This window comes from Callorhinchus milii, unplaced genomic scaffold (assembly GCF_018977255.1).
Source record: "Callorhinchus milii isolate IMCB2004 unplaced genomic scaffold, IMCB_Cmil_1.0 Scaffold9, whole genome shotgun sequence".
NCBI classification, from domain to species: Eukaryota; Metazoa; Chordata; class Chondrichthyes; order Chimaeriformes; family Callorhinchidae; genus Callorhinchus; species Callorhinchus milii.
The window spans coordinates 22,400,173-22,422,446 of record NW_024704750.1 but is presented as its reverse complement, the minus strand read 5'-3'; the positions used below and the strand labels follow the sequence as shown (position 1 = coordinate 22,422,446).

Genomic DNA, 22,274 nt, shown 5'->3' with positions numbered 1-22,274 from the left:
AGGAACTGTGACAGATTTCTTTTTCGTCTCTCCCTCCTCCCCTGCCCCAGCCCCAACACCACCATAGTGTATCGAAGCTAAATGCACTATAAATAAGATTCTGTATGGGAATGAGAAAGTAAAAAGTAAAACATAACTGTTTGTGGGACATTGCTGTGCGCAATTGGCTGCCATGTTTTACCCACAAAATACTCAGTCAATCCACTTCACAGTGTATTCTGTGAAGCGCTTTGAGATGTCTCAACGACGTGATAAGGTGCTGTATCAAATACAAGGATTATTATTATGTAAACCCAGAGCAGGACCTCCAAGAACCTCCTAAGGCAGCAGGACAGAGGTTTGTAACACCAATTTTAGGGCAGACACCAGGAAAATATTCCTTTGTAGAGATGAGAATCGGCAACCTAACGGGGGAGGGGGGGGGGGGCAGAAACGATGCTTGAGGCCGGCGCCTTGGGAGTCAACAACAACAATTTGCATTTGTATAGCGCCCTTCACGTGGGTAGCGTCCCGGAGCGCTACACAGTGTTGTTTAATAATAACTTGACACTAATAACAATGATCTTTGCATTTGATATAGAGCCTTATCATGGCTTTGAGACGCCTCAGAGCACTTCACTGTAAAGTGAATCGACTGTGTATTTTGTGGGAAGCCCTTTTTGATGTTCTGGAGGGATGAGATTGAATGAAGCCGCGGGCGGCCTTCATCCAAACCTATCACCAGCTTGTAACATCTCTCCTGCTGACAGACCTCTGCTGAGATCAGCTAACTCAGGGCAGAGCTCAAACCTGGAGCTTTCCAGTTAAGTGTTTGACGGTGCGTTTACTCACTGAGCAAATGATGGTTTACGGGAGGGGAAAAAAACTTGCTGTAACCATTGAGCCTTGAATTGTTTATTTGGTGAATTCGACCAACACTGAATTTGTGTTGGGTCTTACCTTGTACTGAACAGTAGAACCAGGGGACACGGCCTGCGATTGAAGGGGGTAAATTCAGAACAGATCTGTGGAGATACTACTCTAGTGAGTGAGTAGTTTTTTCACCCACAAATGTACAGTCAATTCACTTTACAACATATTCTGTGAAGCGCTTTGAGACGTCTCAAAGACGTGAAAAGCGCTGTATCAAATTCAAGGATTATTATTATTATGTATATTACTTATGGAACAGGCTCTCTAAGGAGACGGTGGAAGCATAAAGTGTTGTTTGTTTCAAGAACAAATGAGATAGATTTCTGCTAGAAAATAATATCTGGGGATACAGCGTATAGTTTGGGTCACGACATGTCAAGCGACTGCGAGGTTGGTGGAAGGTGAAATAGATGGACCTTGGTCTTCTTTCACCAGCAAATTCTTATGTTCTTATGTGTGTGTCTGAGGGCAGGTGCAAACTAAAGCACTAGACGCTTAGGGACAAGCTTGAGTTTCTGGTTAGAAATTAGTTTCAGGTATTGATTTATCAGCGTTGGGAAGCCAGCTACTAAATCTGCTCAGTATCCACAAGCAGCTTGCTATTGCGTTAAGGCTGCTGTACGCAGTAACCTTGACAAATGAATACATTTTTGCACCGTATCTCGCCTGAACCAGGCTATTACCATCTCAGCTATTTTTACCTTTTACGCCTTTCAAAAGGCAGAATCGTGGACTGTAAGAAAAGTGAGGCCATAAAACAATGTATGTGTCTAGAGATTAGAACTGAGGGGTCTGTAATACCCATGTAATTGTATTCAGCGATGGGCCACTATGCTCTGAGCAGCCAGTGGAGGGCAGATAAGGTTAGAGTGAGAGGTTTCATTTTTTTCCCTCCGCTGCATTGCACAAAACTATTGCATCGAGATTGATCTCCTTATTATTGGGACCAGGGACGAGATATTATATTTATGAGGAGAGATATGAACATTTGGTGCTTTAAGGGCTGGCGGGTGAGAGGCAGTCTAATGAGATTTCAAAATGATAAATGGTTTTGATAGGGTAACTAGCGGGGAGAGACTTTCTCTGGCCAGTCTGTCAGTAACGAGAGTGCATAAATTGAGGATTGTCATCAGACGAGAAAAGAGGGGAAATGGATTTTTTTGTTCCACAGATATTTGTAATGCTTCACCATAGATGGTTTGTGAAGCCGAGCAGGGGAATGCGGAGCGAGCACCAGCACAGATACGATGGGGAGAGAGCAGGGAATGGGATTAGGCTAGAGAGCTCCAGTGGAGGAACTAGTAGTTCCAGCACAGACACAATAATAATAATAATAATAATAATCCTTGCATTTGATTTAGCGCTTTTCACGTCTTCTCGACTCTCAAAGCGCTTCACAGAACACACTGTAAAGTGAATTGACTGTATATTTGTGGGCGAAACGTGGCAGCCAATTACGCACAGCAGCGTCCCACAAACAGTCGTGGATTGAAAATGACCAATTTATTATTGTTTTGTTTTTTTTGGAGGGATTATTATTAGGCGTGTGAAGTAAGGAAACTTGCCCATGGTTTCGCCCTGCCTGGAATTGAACCCAGGTGTCTCGCTGACATGAACTGAATGACCACCTTTGTGTTGTAAGCATTGTATGTTTGTTGATTCAGAATTTTGAAATGAAGATGTAGAGTAACGCCGGCTTTGGTTCCGGAGGCCTCCTTCACTGCCCTATTTTGAATCCGAGCGAGACATTCTTCTCATTCTTATTTGTTGCCAAAAAACAGGTTTGTTAATCATTCATCTGGTTGCTGTGTGGAGGCCGTAGCTAGGGCAGGTTAGCCACATTTGCCTACCCAACCCTTCAAACTAGTTGGTGGCTGAAATATCCTGCTTACATCAAGAGTCGTTCTGGGTACAAAAGTGGCCAGATTTCAATAGCGGAAGCTGACTGAGATTGATTATTCATCCAAGAGCTACATTAAATAGTGTGTTTAATCTTCCCAAACTATCAGGGGGTTGACTTTGATGTCAGGAACATTAAACCTGTGTCGTGATGTTTGTGTAGGAGAGATTTGCAGTGTCTTGAAATGGGTATAACTGTGCATAATAATCTGCTCAGCGAAGCATTATACTGTACATTTGAGTGTTATCCCCTTGCTCGCGAACACTATAACATGGGATTGTGTGGTTGGGATTATGTGGCTGGGATGGGAAGTTCTGTGTTTCGTGTGGACTCAAGTGCTCTTTCCCCATTCAGGTGGAATTCTTTGAGCCGTTCTGGGACAGCGGTGAGCCTCGGTTTGGAGAGAAGGGAGCGAGAGGTTGGAAGGCATGGATGAGGCAGCAGGAAAGGGGTGGATGGCTTGTCACGAACGAACAAGGTGAGTGAGACCCTTTGATCTTGGTGCTAGCTCCCCTACAGGAGCCATCTGCACTTATCCCATTCCCAATTGCTTTCCCCTTATTATCTTCCACCGGGCACTGGCTTGAGACTAACCCCCACACATATTCCATGCAGTACCCTCATAGCTGACAGACAAGGCAAGATCAGTCATTCCCATCTGTTTGAGTTGGATTGGATCCTGGAGAAGAACAGTTGTTGGCACGTCCAATTCCCTTATACTTTCAAACCCAGAATAATCAGCATTCCGATACAATCTGCCAAGTTCAATACATTCTCTCACCACAGATTGGTAGTAAGTGGAAGTAAAACACTAACTAAACATTAATTCGGACATATGCAGTTACGTTACGCAGCGGGCCTATTTTTGAAGCCTGATGTAAGTCCAGACCAAGTAGGCGTGATCTTGAGTTGATCTCCCTTGAGAACTTTCAATCGCTTTTGACTCCGGTCCCAATCCAGAGCCCGGTTGAATTGAGTCCTTCTCGCAAAATTGCTTCCAGCAGGTTGGCCTCTAAGTCAGCGATTGTGTTTGCCCAACGTTTCGTCGGGCAGGGCGAGACGTTGGGCAAGTTTCCTTACTCCACAATTACGCCCCTGTCTCCTAGCGGTAAGTAGGAACCCGCTTTTTAGTCGATTGGCGGATGGCTTTTCCGGGGTAATAATCCCTTAAAAATAAATAATTCGGTCACCCAATCCATGGCTGTTTGTGGGTCACTGCTGTGCGCAATTGGCTGCCCACAAAACACATAGTCACTACACTTTACAGTATATTCTGTGAGGCGCTCAGGGACGTCTCGAAGACGTGATGAGGCGCTATATCAAATGCAAGGATTATTATCATTAAAGAGTATTTACGAACGGATATCCGGCACTCAGCTTGAGGATGACGGGCTTTCAGGTGTTAGACGTGGCTTATTTGCAGTTCTAGGACGACTAACGCGTGGTTGGCTTTGGTGCAGGTGACGAGGATGAGGAAGATGAGGTTGGTGATGAAGTGAAGGACAAGTCGCTGCCCAAGTGGCAGGTTTGGCTGCAGGTCGAGAGTTCCCGTGACGCCAAGCACTGGTTACCGTGGCGAGCCGAAGAGGCCAAAGGTAAGGCTGAAGAGGAATGCGATGATCCTGACAGACAGGTACGCTTACAAAGCCTCAGCGTATGCCTTTGAGAGGTGAGTAACAGTCAGATTGTAGGAGTAAAACTGACATTTTCCTTGAGAGAGAGAACGAGAGAGAGAGAGAGAGAGAGAATCACATTGTTATTGTGCAGTATCACATTAAAGTGTCGCAAAATGCTTTATTATTATCTCAAATGTAATGACTGTTTTTGTGGACAGAACGCAGCAGCAAAGTGCCACACACAGGCGTGAGGTGATTGAATAATATAATTGATCAAACACAGGGGTAAATTTGACCTTCCTTTCTGACCCAACTGAGCTGTAAAGCTAGAATACAGATAGGTCTTGCTCTGCATCTCATAATCCATCCTGGAGTGCAGTGCAGGAGAAGCTGGTTGACTTGTCTGCTCACACACTGAATAAGCCTCTGGTGAATAGCTGAGGAATCGGGGAACAAATCTTCATCCAACTCTAATAATAATACTTGCATTTGATACAGCGCCTTATGATGTCTTTGAGATGTCTCAAAGCGCTTCACAGAATATACTGTAAAATGAAATGACTATCTTTTGTGGGCGAAACACGGCAGCCAATTGCACACAGCAGCGTCCCACAGACAGTCATGGATTGAGTGACCAAATGATTATTTTTTGTTGAAGGGCTTATTAACCCCAGAAAAGCGATCCGCCAATCGACTTAACAAATGGTTCCTACTTAGTGCTAGGTAAACAGAGGTGCGTGGAGCAATGAAACTTGCCTAATGTTTCTCCCCCTGCCTGAGAATCAAACCCAGGTCCCCTCGGTTTGCGAGGCGAGTGCTCTAACTGCTGAGCTACAGGACTCCACAACATGATTAGCCTATAAATTACAAATATTGCATAACGCTATTTCTCGCATTTGAAACATGGAATTGCTCTCGAGTGTATCCTGAGTTGCTGCGAAGCACAATGACTGTGTGCTGTATGTAGGCAGGTGCAAGCCTACATAGCTGTGTGGGAAGACAGAAAGGTACAGGGTGACGATTGATGGGCAAAGCACCCGGGTACATAGAAGCCAGTTTGGTTGGAATGCTCTTTAGTTGGTGATTGGTTTCTGCATGTATCAGACACCCGGCTAACTTTCAAAAAAAAAAGACCCGGGGAAGAGCAGCCGATGACAGGGCATCAGTGCAACAAACCAGGATATCACAGCGTCCCCTCCAGAAAGCCCGTAGTGTAGATAGAGTCACGCTGCGAATCTTAACTGCTCTTACACGGAACCTGACCTCGCGCAGAAACTGCTAGCCTGGCCGCAGAGATGCCAGTTGGTTTCGAAAGTCACCAAGTTGCGAGCGTGTGTTGTGTTTTCGTGTCATCTACTTACCCGCTTACTGCTAGGAGGGATGTCCTCCCGACGTGAACGGCGCTATCCAAAAATAAATTAACCTACGGGTTAACTGGCTCGTGCTGGAGCAAACAACAACTTGTTTATATAGCGTCCCTCAGGAAGGATAGCATCCCAGAGCGCCAGTGGTTAAATGACCAGCGCCTTGAGACATCCTCCTGACTTACAAACCTAATTAATAGTCGTAGTTGTTCTGTGTGGTAACGTTCCATGATTTGGTGATCCATTGAAGCCCCTAATGAATACAATACCTTCAAAACAACCAGAGGTTTATACAAAAAGGTTTTGATGTGCCTTTTATTGGCCTCAACTGTGGTCATTTGATCCACGGTGTAAATGTAATTCATTATGTAATGTGAGGAGATGAAAGACCTGTTCTCCTGCGCTGTGCACAGGCTGATTAGGTAAGTACTGCATTGTGCTTCATATGTAGGAACTGTGGGGGAACAGAGCCATTTAGTGGCTCGCCACAAAACTGCAGGCTACATATTATAATAATAATCCTTCCATTTGTTATAGCGCATTATCACATCTTCGAGACATCCCAAAGCGCTTCACAGAATACATTGTAAAGTGAATTGACTATATGATGTGCGCGAAACACAGTTTCTCACGGCAGGGTCCCACAAACAGTCGTGGATTGAGTGACCTTGTTTTGTGAAGCGATTATTACCCCTTGGAAAATCGATCTGCCAATCGACTAACCTGGGAATGAACCCATGTCCTCTCGCTTGAAAGACTTGTGCTCAAAGCTACAGGACTCTCTACCTGTACAATTATGCCTATAAAAGTGCATAAAACGAAGGTGGGAGGGTGTCCCAGGAATTCCATCAAATGTTCTCAATTTATATTTATGCTTTGTTTAGTGGCAAGGATTATTATTATTATTATTAATAAACCTATAACGTTTTCCTTCTATGACACAGGTCCTGTTTGATGACATTGGCACGTCCATGTTTAAAATTTCAACTCCAGAGCTCAGATTCCGGCTGATGACTTCCTTTTTCCAGTTCCTGGGCGTTCCCATGGGATTCAGCCTCCCGGCCTCCTGCCTGAACGTTACACTGGACGAACTGTCTGTGTTCGGCAGCGAGACTCCTGGGGAAAGGCCCTTGACCTCACTGGACTTGCAGGCCTCTGGGGTGAGCGCGGTGGGTTCAATGGGCACCGTGGCCTATCAGAAGAAGCCGATCGCACGCTACAAGGAAGGGGAGGACTTCATCCAGACAGCGTTCCACCAAGCCTTACCTCTCTTCACAGCGGAAGAGCAGTCAGAACTCACACTGAGCTGGCTGCAGTACGAGAGGGCCAAGGTACTCTTTCTAGCCTCCTATTTGTCCAGTTAAATCTCACCGCAAGGACATTGAGGGTGATGACTGAGGACTGCTTAAAACATGGTCCACTTTGTCTTTATCTACACTACCTCTATGTAGTATTTGCATTAATCTGCATTAAACTTAATTTGCTATTGATCAGCCCAGTTTCTCGACCAGTATAGCCTTCGTGACAGCTGATTTCGAGTTCCCCCCTCACCCCCCACTGGTTTAATGTCGCCTTGCATCGAGTCTGCAAATCCACATTATTTGTGAATAATAATAATCCTTGCGTTTGATACAGCATCTAATTCACTTAATATACTGGAAAGTGGATTGACTGTGTATTTTGTGGGCGAAACACAGAAGCTAATTGCACACAGCAGCGTCCCGTAAACAGTCATGGATTGAAGGACCTTTTTTTATTGTTGAAGTGCTAGGAACAGGATTCCAGACACATCTAACTCCGTATAGAAGAAGTTTGATGCTTTCAATGAAGAGGAGGGGAGAAGTCTGAAGCCCCCGAGTAATGACAATGCCGTAAACTTGAACGTTGAGGCTAATTTTTCTTTTGAGAAATGCAGCCCATGTTGTAATGCCGACCTTGTTGCTTGTCGTCCTGCCTCAGGTGACTCGGTGCCTACGGGGCAGCAGCAAGAAGCTGCGGTCCCAGGGGAGGAAGAGCAGGAGGCTGGCCAGGAGGCTGCTGAAGGAGACTGAGAACAGGAGTGACCTGGCCCTGTGGAAGGAGTACGCCCACCTGGAATGGCTGCTGGGCAACGTGGAGGATTCCCGCAAGGTGTTCGACGCCGCGTTGGCCACGGCGGTCAGCCAGGGCCTGCAGAGCTCCCCGCTGTGTGGTCTGTGCTTGCTGTACGCCGCCCTGGAACTGGAGCTGATGGGCGGTCTGGATGGGGCTGCCTCGTGTCGCACGGTTTACATACTGACCAAACTGGCCGAGGGCAGCAACTACGCCCCTTACCCCGGAGATGTCTCGCCCGTCGGCGTGCTGAAAGCCAGGAAAGCCTTTGAGCAGTCGTTTCGGGAATGCCTGACGGCCTCGGGCACGGCCTCGGGCACGGCCTCTCCCTGCAAGCCAGGGCCGCAGAGACTGGCGAACCTCTCGGGCTGTTACGCGCTCTTCCAGTACCTGACTGTGGGCGTCCAGGGGGCGGAGGCACTGTACAGCCGCGCCGCCCAGAGTCTCCCGCCCCCGCCCTCGGGCAGGGCGAGCGCCCAGGGCCGGCAGTGGGCCACCTCCGAGCTGGGGCGGATGAGCACGTTTCACGCCGGACTGCTCCGCTACAACATGCAGGTGAGCGTGCACCCGCTCGGCCCCCTCCGAAACGTGCTGACGGGCGCCCTGCGGAGGGATCCCTCCAACGCCGGCCTATGGAGGCTGTACGCGCAGGCGGAGAACCGGTCGCACAGCGCTAGCCGGGCTCGGAGGTTCTTCGACAGCACGGCCCGGGCGGCCAAGGGCCTGATCCTGCCCTGGCTGTTCGCAATCTACGCGGAGGAGAGGAGGAAAGCGCTGGTGGATTGTGTGCAGAGGTAAGGGTTCGATTCCCGGGAGGGGGGTTGGTGGGGGTGGGGGTGTGGTGAAACCTCAGTGGGGGGACGCTGCCGCGTTTCACCCTCAAAATACACAGTCACTACACTTCACGGTGTATCCAGTGAAGCTCTTTGAGCCGTCTCAAAGACGGGATCAGGCGCTGCATCAAATGCAAGGATTATTATTATTATGATGACGATGATAATTTTTATAAGAGCAACACATACCTGAGTAGGGAGAAGTCGTCCCCCCACCCCCCCAGGTCTAAACGTACTCTGTTTCTGTACCAAGGGTGGACGTGGGACTGATACATACTACGCTCCCCGAGACTGGCCTGGCCAATCGCATCAGGACACTGTTCGAACACGGCCTGCACAGCGAAAGCGGGGCGCACTGTGTGTTACTGTGGAGGATGTATCTGCGGTTCATGGTAAGACGAGACAGCTCTGCTACCAGGGAGGAGGGACTTTAGCTATGTGGAGAGACCAGGAAAGCTGGGATTGTTCTCCTTAGATCAGAGAAGGTGGAGGGGAGAATTAATCGTTATGAGGGGTTTCGGTAGAGTAGACGGAGAAACTGTTTCCACTGCAGGTGGGTCGGTAACCAGGGCTCATAGATTTAAGATAATTGGCAAAAGCACCAGTGGGGAGATGAGAAAGAGTTATTGCAGTCTGGAACGGTCAAAGAGGTGTCTTAAGATGGGCTTTGAAAGACTGGTGGAAGCAGATGCAACAACAGCTTTCAAAAGAGAATTGGATAAGCACTTAAAGAGGAAAAATTTGCAAGGATTATGGGGAAAGAGCGGGGGGAGTGGAACCGATTGGGCAGCTCTTCCAAAGAGCACGATGGGCTGACTGGCCTCCTTCTGTCCTGTAATATTCTATGATTCTATGACATACACCCAGAACATTCAAGTGTATTTCACTACACTTTACAGTCTCGGTGCCTTTAACATAAAAGAAGCTCCTTGAAGCACTTTACAGACAGAAGTTTTCTAGGGGTGAATTCTTCGCAAGCGATGTCCCACTACACACGATCAGCAGCCAATTAGTTAGAATTTTGGGGGCTGATTTTGATGAGGAGGGATGACAGGCTAAGTTACCATTAATAGTCAAAGCGTTTCTGACCCAAGCTGAGGATCGTGGAGGGCAGAGGGGGAAGGAGGGTGACCGAAGGCACGGTCGAAGAGGGGTGTCTTGAGATGGGCTTTGAAGGAGGCAAGGGAGGGGGCGAGGCGGAGGGATGGAGTCCCAGAGGGTGGGGGCAGAGCGGCAGAAGGCCCGCTCGCCAATGATGGGACGGGCGAGGCGGGGGACGTGCAGCAGCTTAACTGTTCAACACAAATATTTTAACTGCGCTATTCATTGCTAATTTTACTTTTCCGTTGTCCAGGTTACCCAAGGGAATGCTGAGCGAAGTAAGGGAGTGTTTTACAGAGCACTGCAAGCCTGTCCATGGGCCAAGGTTAGCAGCCATTGTACCCTCAGCCTTGTAGCCTCTGTCCACGAGAGCGAACTCTTCTAAAAAAGCACTTCACAGGTGTACGGGTGTAGTGCTCTGAGACGCCGTCCGGCGTGGAGAGCGCTATATAAATCCAAGTTGTTGTTGTTTGTAGACCAGCGCAGCCGCCATTGATACCAGCCAAGATCTCACAAGCAGCCATAAGTTTAATGGCTGACTTATTTGAAGTTGCCCAGGAGGAAAACCTTTTGCGCAGTCTTGTGGGATTAATAATAATTCTTGCATTTGATGAACGTAGCGCCTTATCACATCAATGAGACGTCTCAAAGCGTTTCACGCTGCCGAGTGTAGTGACTGTGTGTTTTGTGGGCCGCATCAGGTTCTGTATCTGGACGCCATCGAGTACTTCCCGGAGCAGCTGCAGGAGATTGTTGACCTGATGACGGAGAAAGAGATCCGGGTTCGGGTGCCCATCGAGGAGCTGGAGATCCTGCTGGAAGAAGATGAAATTCCTCCTGAAACTGAAGCTCGACTCAGCTGTCAGTAAAGGTAACACTTCACAACCTGAGCCGTCAGCAACCTCCGCAAGCGCTCGACAGCAGCCCACCGCAGCCCTCCCGCTCTCTCTCTCTCTCTCTGGATTGAGAGAGGGAGGGGGCAGCTTGGCAGGAGCTGACGTAAGGTGTTGAAACAATGAAGTAACGTCCCCAAACTCTGGAACTCTCCCCCTCAATCCCTCCGCCTTGCTCCCTCCCTTTCCCTTCCTCCCTCTCCGTCCCTCCCTTTGCTCCGGTTTGGGCTCAGACTCTGCCACTGTCGGGCGCTCAGGGTCGCTACCCCGTATGACGCGCTCTTTATAAATGCAAGTTGTTGTAATGCACCTCCGTTTATTTCAGTGAGAGAAACAAGAGACACCGTGTTTCTGATTAAGCCCGTGCTTTTTGTTTTACTCAGCCCGCCCAGCGTCTCGCTCTCGCCCTCCCCTGAGGATGTACAACTCCCTCCTCCCAGGACTCCCGAGGCTGTTCTTCATACGAGTGTTTGTTGACAAGTATTGGGACTGTGCGGACATCCTCTCTCCACCCGGCTGGACAGTGGTCAGGAGTGGGAAGCCCAATCTCTCTCTCACTAAAGCGAGGACAGCCATCCCCAGGCTCTTGACACCAAGAGCTACCTTTATCCATTATACCATCAGGAGGCGGATGCCTGACCCACCAAGAGGATGGCCAGGAGCAAGGAGAGGACTCCTACCAAAGAACTGGGTGCTTAGGTGCTCTCTGTCTGCCTGCTGTGTGACTGAAGGAGTGCACCGTACTGCTACAGCTCCCACCGTTCTGTCACACAGTGTGCAGCCGGAACCCTGGCCAATGCTCACTTCTCAGCCTCAACCCTCTGTTCCACAGGAGCCTGGAAAAGGACACGTTAACTAACGGCAAAATACTGCAGGTCAGGCAGCATCTATGGAGAGAGGAATGTGAGTTAATGACCTCAAGTCGTTGGTCCTCTCTCCGCAGATGCTGCCTGACTTGCTGAGAGTTTCCAGCGAATACTGTTAACTCTTTCAGGGAATGTATGGTACCTCAGCACCGTGCTGCTCAGAGAAAGAAAACGTAACCATCAGTTTCACCCAATTTTTTGTAAAGAAATCTGAAAATATTTATTTTGTAATAAATATAACACTGGACATATCCCATTGGCCTTTTGTGAGCTTGCATTCTAGTTGCTGACACATCGATGTCATCTGATATTAACAGTGAGCATCTCTATATCGTCTATACAATCTGACTGTTGACTGCTATCAGTGTGAGTCCCGTTTCCTTGTGTTGTGTGTGACAGGCTGGGATGAGATGCTCATACGAACGGCTTCTTTATAGTGATTCCCACTTGTAAACCCAGCGATGATCCCACATGTCACCGCAGTCCCGATTCAGTGAGCTCCCTCCGTGTCAGCGTTTACTGATCGTAGAGCTTAGTCATTTCAGCAGCCCATGTCTGTGTTGGAGCTCTACAATCTCATTACACTCTGAGCACGGCCGTCGCTCCGACTAAGTCACTCCAAGTCTTGTAGCGTAGTGGTCAGAGCACTCGCCTCGCAAGCGAGAGGACCTGGGTTCGATTCCTGGCTGGTGAATCATTAGGCAATTTCCTTACTCCACACACCTGTTTATTTAGCAGTAAATTGGAACCCGGTTGTTAGCTGATTGGCGGATCGCTTTTACAGGAGTAATAATCCCTTCAAATTTTTATATAAAAAATAATTTGGTCACTCAATCCATGGCTGTGCACAATTGACTGCCGTGTTTGCTTTGAGACGTCTCAAAGACATAAAGCGCTATATCAAATGCAAGGATTATTCTTATTATTACTCTCACAGAGACAGAAACCAACAATTTTGTTTGTGACAAAACGAGTAAGTAATCCTGAGGTTCCTTCGTCACCCGGATCTGACGTGCCTCTTGTAAAGATTTTTTTCCAATTAAGGTGAGAGATTTGGAATACGTTCCCAGTCGAAATATTCAACCCTTTTTCCCTGCTCAGATGCTGAGCAAAACTTCCCTCTACTCTTCAAATCGAAAGTGCCCCCCCGCCCCCAGCCCCCTGCTCGCTGTGTGGCTGATCCCACAGGTACCCAGGAAGCTACGTTCAAAGCCTTACAGCTGTCGAGACAAGCGTCTCCCCTCGCTCTGGGCTCCCAGAGGCTAACCATCAGCACAGTGAGACTCTCTTATTACAAATAAACATGGCATTAGTTCTGAGTGACCAATTTCATTAACCCCGGAAAGCAATCTGTCGATCAACAAACAACTTGGTTCCTACTTACTACGAGGTAAACCGAGGGGTGTGGAGCAAGAAAACTTGCCTACTGTTTTGAAACTGGGTCCTCTCGCTTGCGAGGCCAGCTCTCTAGCCACTGCGCTACAGGACTCTTCAAATTAGTCCTGTTCTGTAACCTGCTTCGAGATGTTTCTGTTGCATAAAAGGCGTGATGTAAATGCCAGCTCTGGTGGTATTCTTGTCCTGCCGTGTGAGATAAAAGCACCACATCTTTTTTAGACATATCGACAGAATGAAAGGAACTGCCACAGAACATTTCAAAACACGTCCAGTATACTTTATTCAAGATGCGATGTACACAGAGTATTTACTCACAGCTGCTGCATATTGTGTACACGCGCACACACTCACAAGGATTACATTTCAAACTATCCAACATACTCCACATTGAAACTGGAGCTTGAATCCTTTTGTGATATCTCAAGGGAAGGGTAAGAGGAGGAGGGGGGGGGCGGAGAGAAAAGAAGGGGGAGGAGAGAGGGGAAAGAGAGGAGAAAGGGAGGAGGAAGAGAGGAGAAAGGGAGGGGGGAGAGAGGAGGGGAAAGAGGAGGTGGTTGTGCTGTTGCTGCGGTAATCAGAGGTACAGGCCCTCAGGTGTTCCCTCCTGCTTTTTGTACAGAACATTTTCTTTCGACTTCTTGAAGTCTTCGTTTGTCACCTTCATTCTGCGCTCACGCAGTGCCATCAGCCCAGCTTCTGTGCAGATCGCCTGGAAACCAGAGGACACACGTCACGTGAGGGATTCCCCCCCCCCCCCCCCACTGACATCGCAAGAGCGATAATCCTCCATCCCAGGTGTGTAAGGACTTAGCAGGTCTCAGAGGTGGGGAGGAGCGAGGCCGCGGAGAGCTTGGAAAGCGAGAACGAGGATTTTGAGCTCTGTCCTCTGGGGGATGGGGAGTCAGGTAGATCCAGGTGAGGATGGGAGTGAGAGGTAGAAGATCTCCCTCCCTTCCCTGCCCTCCCACGCTTCCCCTTTGAGATATTCTAGAGATGGTGCTTCCATTGAGCTCCGGCTGCCTGATGTGGACCAGGCCTACGGTGTGGCGCTCACCTTAATGTCCGCTCCAGACAGATCGTCTTTGGCCAGAATCAGGTCGTCCAGATTCACGTCTAGCGCCACCGTCATCCGGGTCGTGTGGATCTGGAAAATCCGCCGCTTCGTCTTGTCGTCCGGCAGAGGGAACTCGATCTTACGGTCAATTCTCCCTGTGACGACACATCTCAGTAAGAACAGTAAAGTCTTGCACTCGATACTTGCGCCTACACTGTCCTGCTGCACGCACACACACGCCTCTGTTTACCCAGCAGTTAGTAGGAATTTATTTTCCGGGGGAAATAATCATTTGGTCACTCAATCCACGACTGTTTGTGGGGACGCTGCTGTGCGCAGTTGGCTGCCGCGTTTCGCCCACAAAATAAACAGTCAATTCACGTTACAGTATATTTTGTGAAGCACTTTGAGACGTCTGGAAGATATAAGACACTGTATCAAATACGACTTATTATTATTATACCACCTGGATCCAGCCTCAAAGAGCTTTGCAGGGAACTACTGACGAGTAAATTCATAGGCAAACTTGGCAGCCGTTGCACAGTAACTGATCTGCGTGGAGGATCTGGATGGAACTCTTTCTGCTCGTGAGTGATTTGAGAACGAGGGCATCAGATGAAGATTACAACTCGGGAGCGGGAAAGGGGAAAAATTGTTCTGGGGTTTTGACGAGGAGTGCGGAGAGAGAGAGGAGACTATTGGAGCAGAGAGGATCGGAGTATTTATGAAGGAATCAGACAAGACACCTGTGGAGGAAAGGGGAGCAGCAAATAGGGGGGGAAAAGAGCAAAGATTTGGGATTGGAACAGATGGTGTTAGGGAGGGAGATAGATAGATAAAGAGAGGGGGAGAGGGGTGGGTGGGGGGGGGGGGGGGGGGGGGGGGGGGGGGGAGAGATTCTGGATGACACCCTGTGTGAAGGCGCTATATAATTGCAAGCTGTTTTTAGGAGGAGCAAATGGCCACACGAACGGCGTGGCTCAGTATTCTCCTGCTGGGCTGTGCATTTCTGTGGGTGTGTTTCACAGTGTGTGGCCCGGGTGTGAGTTCCCCGCTAACGGAGCTGGAGTGAAGGCTGTGATCTCTCGTCGCTGTGCCCTCACCTGGCCTGATGAGAGCTGGGTCCAGCGTTTCGATACGGTTTGTGGCCATGATGACTTTCACGTCGCCTCGCGAGTCAAACCCGTCCAACTGGTTCAGGAGCTCCAGCATCGTCCTCTGGATCTCTCTCTCTCCGCCTGAATTGGAATCGTACCTGAAACAAAATAACAGCCATTGATATTGGCCGATCGCTTTCTCCAAGGGCTAATAGTCCCTTCAAAAATTTGGGTCACTCAAGCCATGACTGTTTGTGGGGACGCTGCTGTGCGCAACTAGCTGCCGCGTTTTGCCCGCAAAACATACAGTCACTACACTTTACAGTATATTCTGGGAAGTGATTCCAGACGTCTTAGGAGATAGCGGAGGCCCTGTATCAAATGCAAGGATTATTATTATTGCCGGGGGTGTATGTGTGTGTGGGTGGGTGGGGGGGGTGTTTATACAGAGGAACACGGGCTTGCATTTATACAGAGTCTTTCACTGAACCCCGAGCATCACCAACACTGGCGTCACGAGATCTCTGCACACCGCGACTGACCATCCGGCTTTCTTGCTCCACTTGTTTGCCGTTGCTTTTCTGACTCGGGATTCGGTGGTTCATTTAAACGCAACCCAACGATCGGAGCTTTGCGAAATGGTGTCTCAGCAGCGGCGGGGGCCGAGCCGGGCTGACCCAACGCTCACTATTTCACAGGAAGAAAAGGGGCAGCGGTGCCCAGGAGCTCACCCAGAACCTCGCACAACCTCTCCCGGCCTTTCTTCATTCACAGACCCACTCGTTACTTGGTCAGCAGTTGGGAGTGAGGGTGGGGGGGGAACTAAACATAACTAAAATGCACTGACACACTGACTGGCAGGGCCCCGGGAGCGCTTCCCTGACGGAACCGACCAAAGCTTCTTAACACGAGGCAACAAAGCTGGTCGAACAATGGCTGGATGAGCTCCCGGGCTCCACTGCCGCCTTTCTTCACATGAAACTGGCATTGCCCCTCCTTCCCCCCAACCCCCGCCCAGGGCCTGACTCGCTGCTACCCTACCTTTTTGTACCGATGGCATCAATCTCATCGATGAAGACGATGGAGGGGGCGTGCTCCTCAGCCACCCTGAACAGCTCCCGCACCAGCTTGGGGCCGTCCCCCAGGTATTTCTGAATGAGTTCGGAGCCCACCACACGCAGGAAGGTGGCCGAGGTCTGGTTGGCTACTGCTTTGGCCAAGAGGGTCTTGCCTGTCGGTCAAGAGGAACAAGGCATCAACATCCACAAACGACAACTTTCAGATCAACTTCAACCAGTGCCTGGTAAAGCCGGCAAGAGCAGACTCCCTCTGCACAGGAGTCCTCAACACTGCTGTCTTCTCTGGTGGCACCCAATGGACAATAACGACGACTGGCATTTATATATTGCAGGGTAGCTTCCCAGAGCGCTTGACGCTGGCGGAGCAGGACCCCGAGCCAGGGGAAGGTGACTGTAGCCACGGTCGAACAGGAAGGTCTTCAGGCGCAATCTGAAGATGGGGGAAGGAAGGGGCAAGGGGGAGGGATAGAGGGAGAGCGTTCCAGAGTTTCGGGGCGCGGTGGTTGAAAGCACGGCCGCCCATGGTGGAATGGAGGGCACGAAGGACATGCAGAAGGCCGGAGATGGTCGAGCGGAGACAGTGTGGGTAGTGGGTTTAGGGAGTGAGCAGGTTGGAGGGGGAGGGAGGTGCCGTTTGAAAACGAGCGAAAGGATCTTGAAATCGATCCGTTTGGGAGCCAGTGGAGCCTGGCGAGGACTGGCGTGATGGGGTTATGGAGTTTAGTGCTGGTGAGTATGCGTACTGAATAAGACTATGGCCCTTTTACCTGTGCCAGGCGCTCCATACAAAATAACACCTTTGGGAGGTTTAATTCCCATTTCCTCATAATATTCGGGATGGGTGAGCGGGAGTTCCACAGATTCCTGCGAGGAAGAGAAAACATGGTAATTATTGGGAAGCAATATAGAATCTGCACATTACATAAAAGGTATGAAGTAAGAACACTTCATTACAGGGTTCAATCATTCTCACAAACACTTCCCACAACATAGCGTTCGCTGGAGCTAAATAAGGTGCCAACTGAGACAGAAGGTCAGGGTTACACTCAATTCCACCTACTCTCAGCCCGTGCCGCCATTTTGCCTTAAAATTTAAAGTGGAGCTGAATTGTGGAAAGTTCTTCAATCCGATCTCTTTAATTCGGAAGCCAGTTTTCCGCGGTTCTTAAAAGGAAAGCAGCTCCTAAAGCATATCCACAATCCCATGACCACCTTCAAAGGTAATACTCGATCAGATTCACTGATGACTCTGAATCACTAAAATAATAGAGTAAACGAGGAGAAACTGTTTCCACTGGCGGGTCGGCCGGTAACTAGGGGACACAGATTTAAGATAATTAGCAAAAGAACCAGAGGAGAGATGAGGTGATATATACATATATATTTTTTTTACGCGCAGAGTTGTTACAGTCTGGAACTACTTCAAAGGGAGGTGGAAGCAGATCCAATAATAACTTTCAAAAGGGAATTGGAGAGTTACTTGACAAGTAAAAAAAATACAAGGCTATGGGGAGAGAGCGGGGGAGCGGAACTAGTTGGTAGCTCTTTCAAAGAGCTGGCACACGCACGATGGGCCGAATGGTCTCCTTTTGTGCTGTAAGGATCCATGGAACATTATCCACCTCATTGTTGATTCCCCCACCACCGGAGGAAACCGTTTCTCCGTAGCTACCTTATCGAATCCCTTCATTATTTTAAAAACCTCAATCAGATCACCCCTCAACCTTTGAAATTCAAGGGAATACTTTATAGTAATAATAATCCTTGCGTTGATACAGCGCCTTATCACGTCTTTGAGACATCCCAAAGCGCTTCACAGAATATACTGTAAAGTGAATTGACTGGATGGTTTGTGGGTCAGTCATGGCAGCCGATTGCGCACAGCAGCGTCCCACAAACTTCATTCATTGGATTGAAGTGACCAATTTAATTATTATCTCCATTTTTTTTGAAGGAATTATTACCCCCGAAATGTGATCCGCCAATTGACTAACAACCGGGTTCCTATTGCCCAACATTTTGCCTGTCGGGAATCAAACCCAAATCTCTCACCACTGAGCTACAGGCTTCCACAAGTCCAACATGTCCTCATAATTTAACCCTTTAAGCCCTGATATCGTTCTGGTGAATCTGTCCTCCAGGGTCAACATATCCTTCCTGAGATGCGGTGCCTGAAACTGAACGCAGAACTCCAGTCTGACCGAGGCTCAGCTACAGTTGATCCTGAAACTGTTTAACCATCTCTGCTGGTTTCGGCCAAAGCTCCAGGCCAGCGCTGGGAGCGTTACCTCATCGGGATAGAAGGAGTTAATCGCCAAAGAGGCATTTGCGCACCTTGATTTCCTGGATCTGATTGTCCAGACCCCCAATGTCAGCGTACGTCTCCTGTGGCGCTTTCTCCACCTTCATCACTGTCACCAGAGGGTCTGTGTCGTCTGTGAGTACCCCAATAACAGCGTGGACCTAACACACGGGGCCAGCAAACACACACAGGTCAACCCAGGCTCGGAAACAACATTAGACACAAACACACAGACGTCATCAATAATAACAATAATCGATGTGGTCGCTGTCGAGCTGTCTCAAATGCTTCGAACTCAAACCGTCTCAAACTGCAGTGACCGTGCGCGCTGTGGGGCAGAGGTAGCCAACCAACCTTTATGGTCGGCTAACAGCATCGATTTTCTTGACTGAATATTTCTTGATTTGTGCCGCAAATCAAAAATATTCAATGAAGAAAAAAAAATTAAAAGCACACCCACCGCTCGAACATGGACGAACCTCGACGTGTGCGAATCTTAGGTGTAATGTGTGTGTGTGCGTGAGGGGAGGTGGTGGTGGGGGGGTTGTGCGGGCGGGTGGGTGGGTGCGTGCTTCTTGACGGCTCCGCGAGCCGCTTCCGGCCCGCGGGCCACAGGTTGTCCATCGCTGCTGCAGGTGAACGTGCCAGCAGCGTGCCGCAAACAACAACAACAACTTGTGTTCACGTAGCCCGCTCCTGGAGCATCCCAAACAGCTCCGCAGTGGGTCACCCACAGCGATTACGAATCACGCACACCACCTTGAGCCACGCTGCAGCTCTGAGAGGCCCAGATTAACTTTGCGCAGGGTGTAGAGGCACCTCTGGCCAGCTTCCCCCTGACTCACCTTGTGGTTAAGGAGGACAGAGCAGCCAGGCTCCAGCAGGTCCTTATCCACAAACGACAAGATGCTGACGTAGTGCTCCGAGCCCACGGACGTGGAGACGATGGCGTGGTTGTCGTCGATGATCTCCTCCAGGGTTCCCACCGACATCGGGGTCCCTCTCAGGTCGTCCACTTTCGATCTCTCCTCCTGCACCGTGAAAGCGAGGGCAGCGAGTGTCGCAACATCAGACAACTAACACCAGTTCCCTGCGTTGGCTGGTGGAATCCACAGCTCAACCCACGACTGTTTGTGGGAACGCTATTGCGCACCATTAGCTCCTGCGTTTTGACCGCAAACTACAGTCAACCCACTTTATAATATATTCCGTGAAGCGCTTTGAGAGACGGCTCAAAGATGTGAGAAGGCGCTATATCAAATGCAAGGATTATTTTATATATATATATGTATACACACGCATTATTAGCAGTGCCTTATAACATAACCCTTACATTTGACACAGTTCCTTGTCATGTGCTTCGCAAGAATTACTGGCAAGTGAAGTGACTGTGTATCCGCGCTCCATTATTCAAAATATTCATTCTTTCCCCCCCCAGCCAACATAGGGAGCAACAACAACTTGCATTTATATAGTATCCCTCTCTCAGGGCAATGTCTCAAGAGCGCTTGACAGTGACGGAACCTGATGTCGAGACAGGGGAGGGGGCAGCCAGCCATGAAACCCCCCCCCACACAGCCAGCCACGGAGTCCTCACCTCCACCCACCCCCCACCCCCCGCCCACCAAGTGTCTGTCTTACACAGTTAACTCTGGAGTCACGTGTTTGAACACCCAGCCTTCCTCCCGCACGGACTGTACCTCTTGCTTTTCTTCGAGCGGTTTCATCTGTTCCTGGTTTCTGATGAATTCCTCTTCCATTAACAGGTAATCCTTTATTCTCTCCAGCTTGAGCAGCTTGAGTCGGCACTGGGTGTGAGGAGTGACTGGCAAGAGCGCGGAGTGAAACACAGTTAGGAGGCTCAGGGAGACTAAATCCTAAACTAAAGGTAAACAACAACAACAGCAGCAGCAGCAGCTCGCATTTACACAGCGCCCCTCAAGCAGGGTTGCGTCCCAGAGCGCGTGACAGTAGCACGATGCCCAGCCGGAGGGAGGTGACCGGAGTTACCTAAATTCAATTAAAATTAACTAAATTCTCTCGAGCTGAGAAGGCTGAGGCCTGATCCGATTGAGGTGTTTAAAATGCTGAAGGGATTCAACAGGGCGGATACGGAGCAAGTGACTGGTAAACAGGTTCCCTCACATGACAGCGGTCGCTCAGCACGGACCGAAGTGGAAAGCCTTACCTAAGGGCAATTTGCTGGCAGCGTCCGGCCCTTTGGTTTTCTTCTTTTTCTTTCCGACTCTCGTTGGCACAGGCGGCTCATACTTCTTCTTCTTATCCTACGAGAGACGTTCACAGCTACAGCTCAGTCTCGACTGCCAACCCGACCCAACCCACCGAACCGGAGACATTTACAGCACAGAAGGGTGGCCATCGTGTCCGTGTTGGCTCTTTTCAATGCCATTTGTACCAGCCTTTCCCACTCCCCCCTCTCCCCCAACACTCCCGTAGATTACTCCTTCTTTAGGTGTTTATCTAATTCCCTCTTTTGGGAAGCTAATCTCTTAATCATTATTAACAACACGGATTATTTGCAATCGCTGTAGCACCTGATCGCGTCCTTGAGGCTTCTCACAAGTGCTTTCGCGGTGAATTGGCTGCGTATTTGCGTTCCCCGGCTCCCTCTCTCTCTCTCTCTCCCCCCTCTCCCTTCCCCCCGTCCCCTCTCTCTATCCCCCTCTCCCCCTGTCCCTGTCCCCCGGGGGGAAGGGAATGAGTTGTCAGAAGTTTCCCGGGGCCGCGGCTCCTCTCCCCGGGGGGTGGGGGTGGGGGGTGGGGGGGTGTGGCGCCCCCGCTCGGCCCCGGGCTGTCCGGGCTGTCCGGGCCCCGGGGCTGTGTGTGTGTGAGTGCGGGCGGGGCTCAGGGCTCAGGGGCTCGGGGTCCGGGGCTCACCATGACTCGCCTGACCAAAGGCCTCGCCGCGCCTGCGCACTGACTCCCCGCCGCTCCTGGCGCTCTCTCTCCCTCTGTCTCTCTCTCTCTCTCTCACACCCACAGCGCCGCCCCCGAGGCCGTCTCCGGTACTGCAGCCCCGACACCACCACCACTGCACCACCACCACAACACTACACCACTACACCACCACAACAACAACAACACCACCACTACACCACCACAACAACAACACCACCACAACAACAACACCACAACAACAACACCACCACAACAACAACACCACCACAACAACAACACCACAACAACAACACCACCACTACACCAACACAACAACACCACCACAACAACAACAACGCCACCACTACACCAACACAACAACACCACCACAACAACAACAACACCACCACTACACCACCACAACAACAACACCACCACAACAACAACACCACAACAACAACACAACACCACAACAACAACACCACAACAACAACACCACCACAACAACAACACCACCACAACAACAACACCACCACAACAACAACACCACAACAACAACACCACCACAACAACAACACCACCACAACAACAACACCACAACAACAACACCACCACTACACCAACACAACAACACCACCACAACAACAACAACACCACCACTACACCACCACAACAACAACAACACCACAACAACAACACAACACCACAACAACAACAACACCACAACACCAACACAACACCACAACAACAACACCACAACAACAACACCACCACTACACCAACACAACAACAACACCACAACAACAACACCACAACAACAACACCACCACAACAACAACACAACACCACAACACAACACCACAACAACAA

General features: G+C 49.7%; 2 protein-coding genes across 2 annotated transcripts in view; one reads left to right on the top strand and one right to left on the bottom strand.

Moving 5' to 3' along the window:
- nrde2 (NRDE-2, necessary for RNA interference, domain containing) overlaps positions 1-11,827 on the top strand; it is a 37,229-nt gene extending 25,402 nt beyond the window's left edge. Inside the window, 8 exon segments of the mRNA XM_007910123.2 lie at positions 3,167-3,290; positions 4,273-4,445; positions 6,737-7,123; positions 7,752-8,677; positions 8,970-9,108; positions 10,071-10,142; positions 10,519-10,688; positions 11,094-11,827. Coding sequence (XP_007908314.2) covers positions 3,167-3,290; positions 4,273-4,445; positions 6,737-7,123; positions 7,752-8,677; positions 8,970-9,108; positions 10,071-10,142; positions 10,519-10,686 — 1,989 coding nt within the window. The 3' untranslated portion in view covers positions 10,687-10,688; positions 11,094-11,827.
- A 1,402-nt stretch (positions 11,828-13,229) lies between these two features.
- Positions 13,230-20,929, bottom strand: LOC103189659 (26S proteasome regulatory subunit 4). Its single transcript, XM_042338192.1, has 9 exons — positions 20,695-20,929; positions 20,207-20,331; positions 19,352-19,537; positions 18,539-18,667; positions 16,972-17,068; positions 16,167-16,356; positions 15,132-15,283; positions 14,029-14,183; positions 13,230-13,683 (listed from the first exon to the last, which is right to left on the bottom strand). The coding sequence occupies exons 2-9, from the start codon at positions 20,264-20,266 to the stop codon at positions 13,549-13,551; spliced, it is 1,104 nt and encodes a 367-aa protein (XP_042194126.1). The 5' UTR covers positions 20,267-20,331; positions 20,695-20,929; the 3' UTR covers positions 13,230-13,548.
- Positions 20,930-22,274: the final 1,345 nt, after the last annotated feature.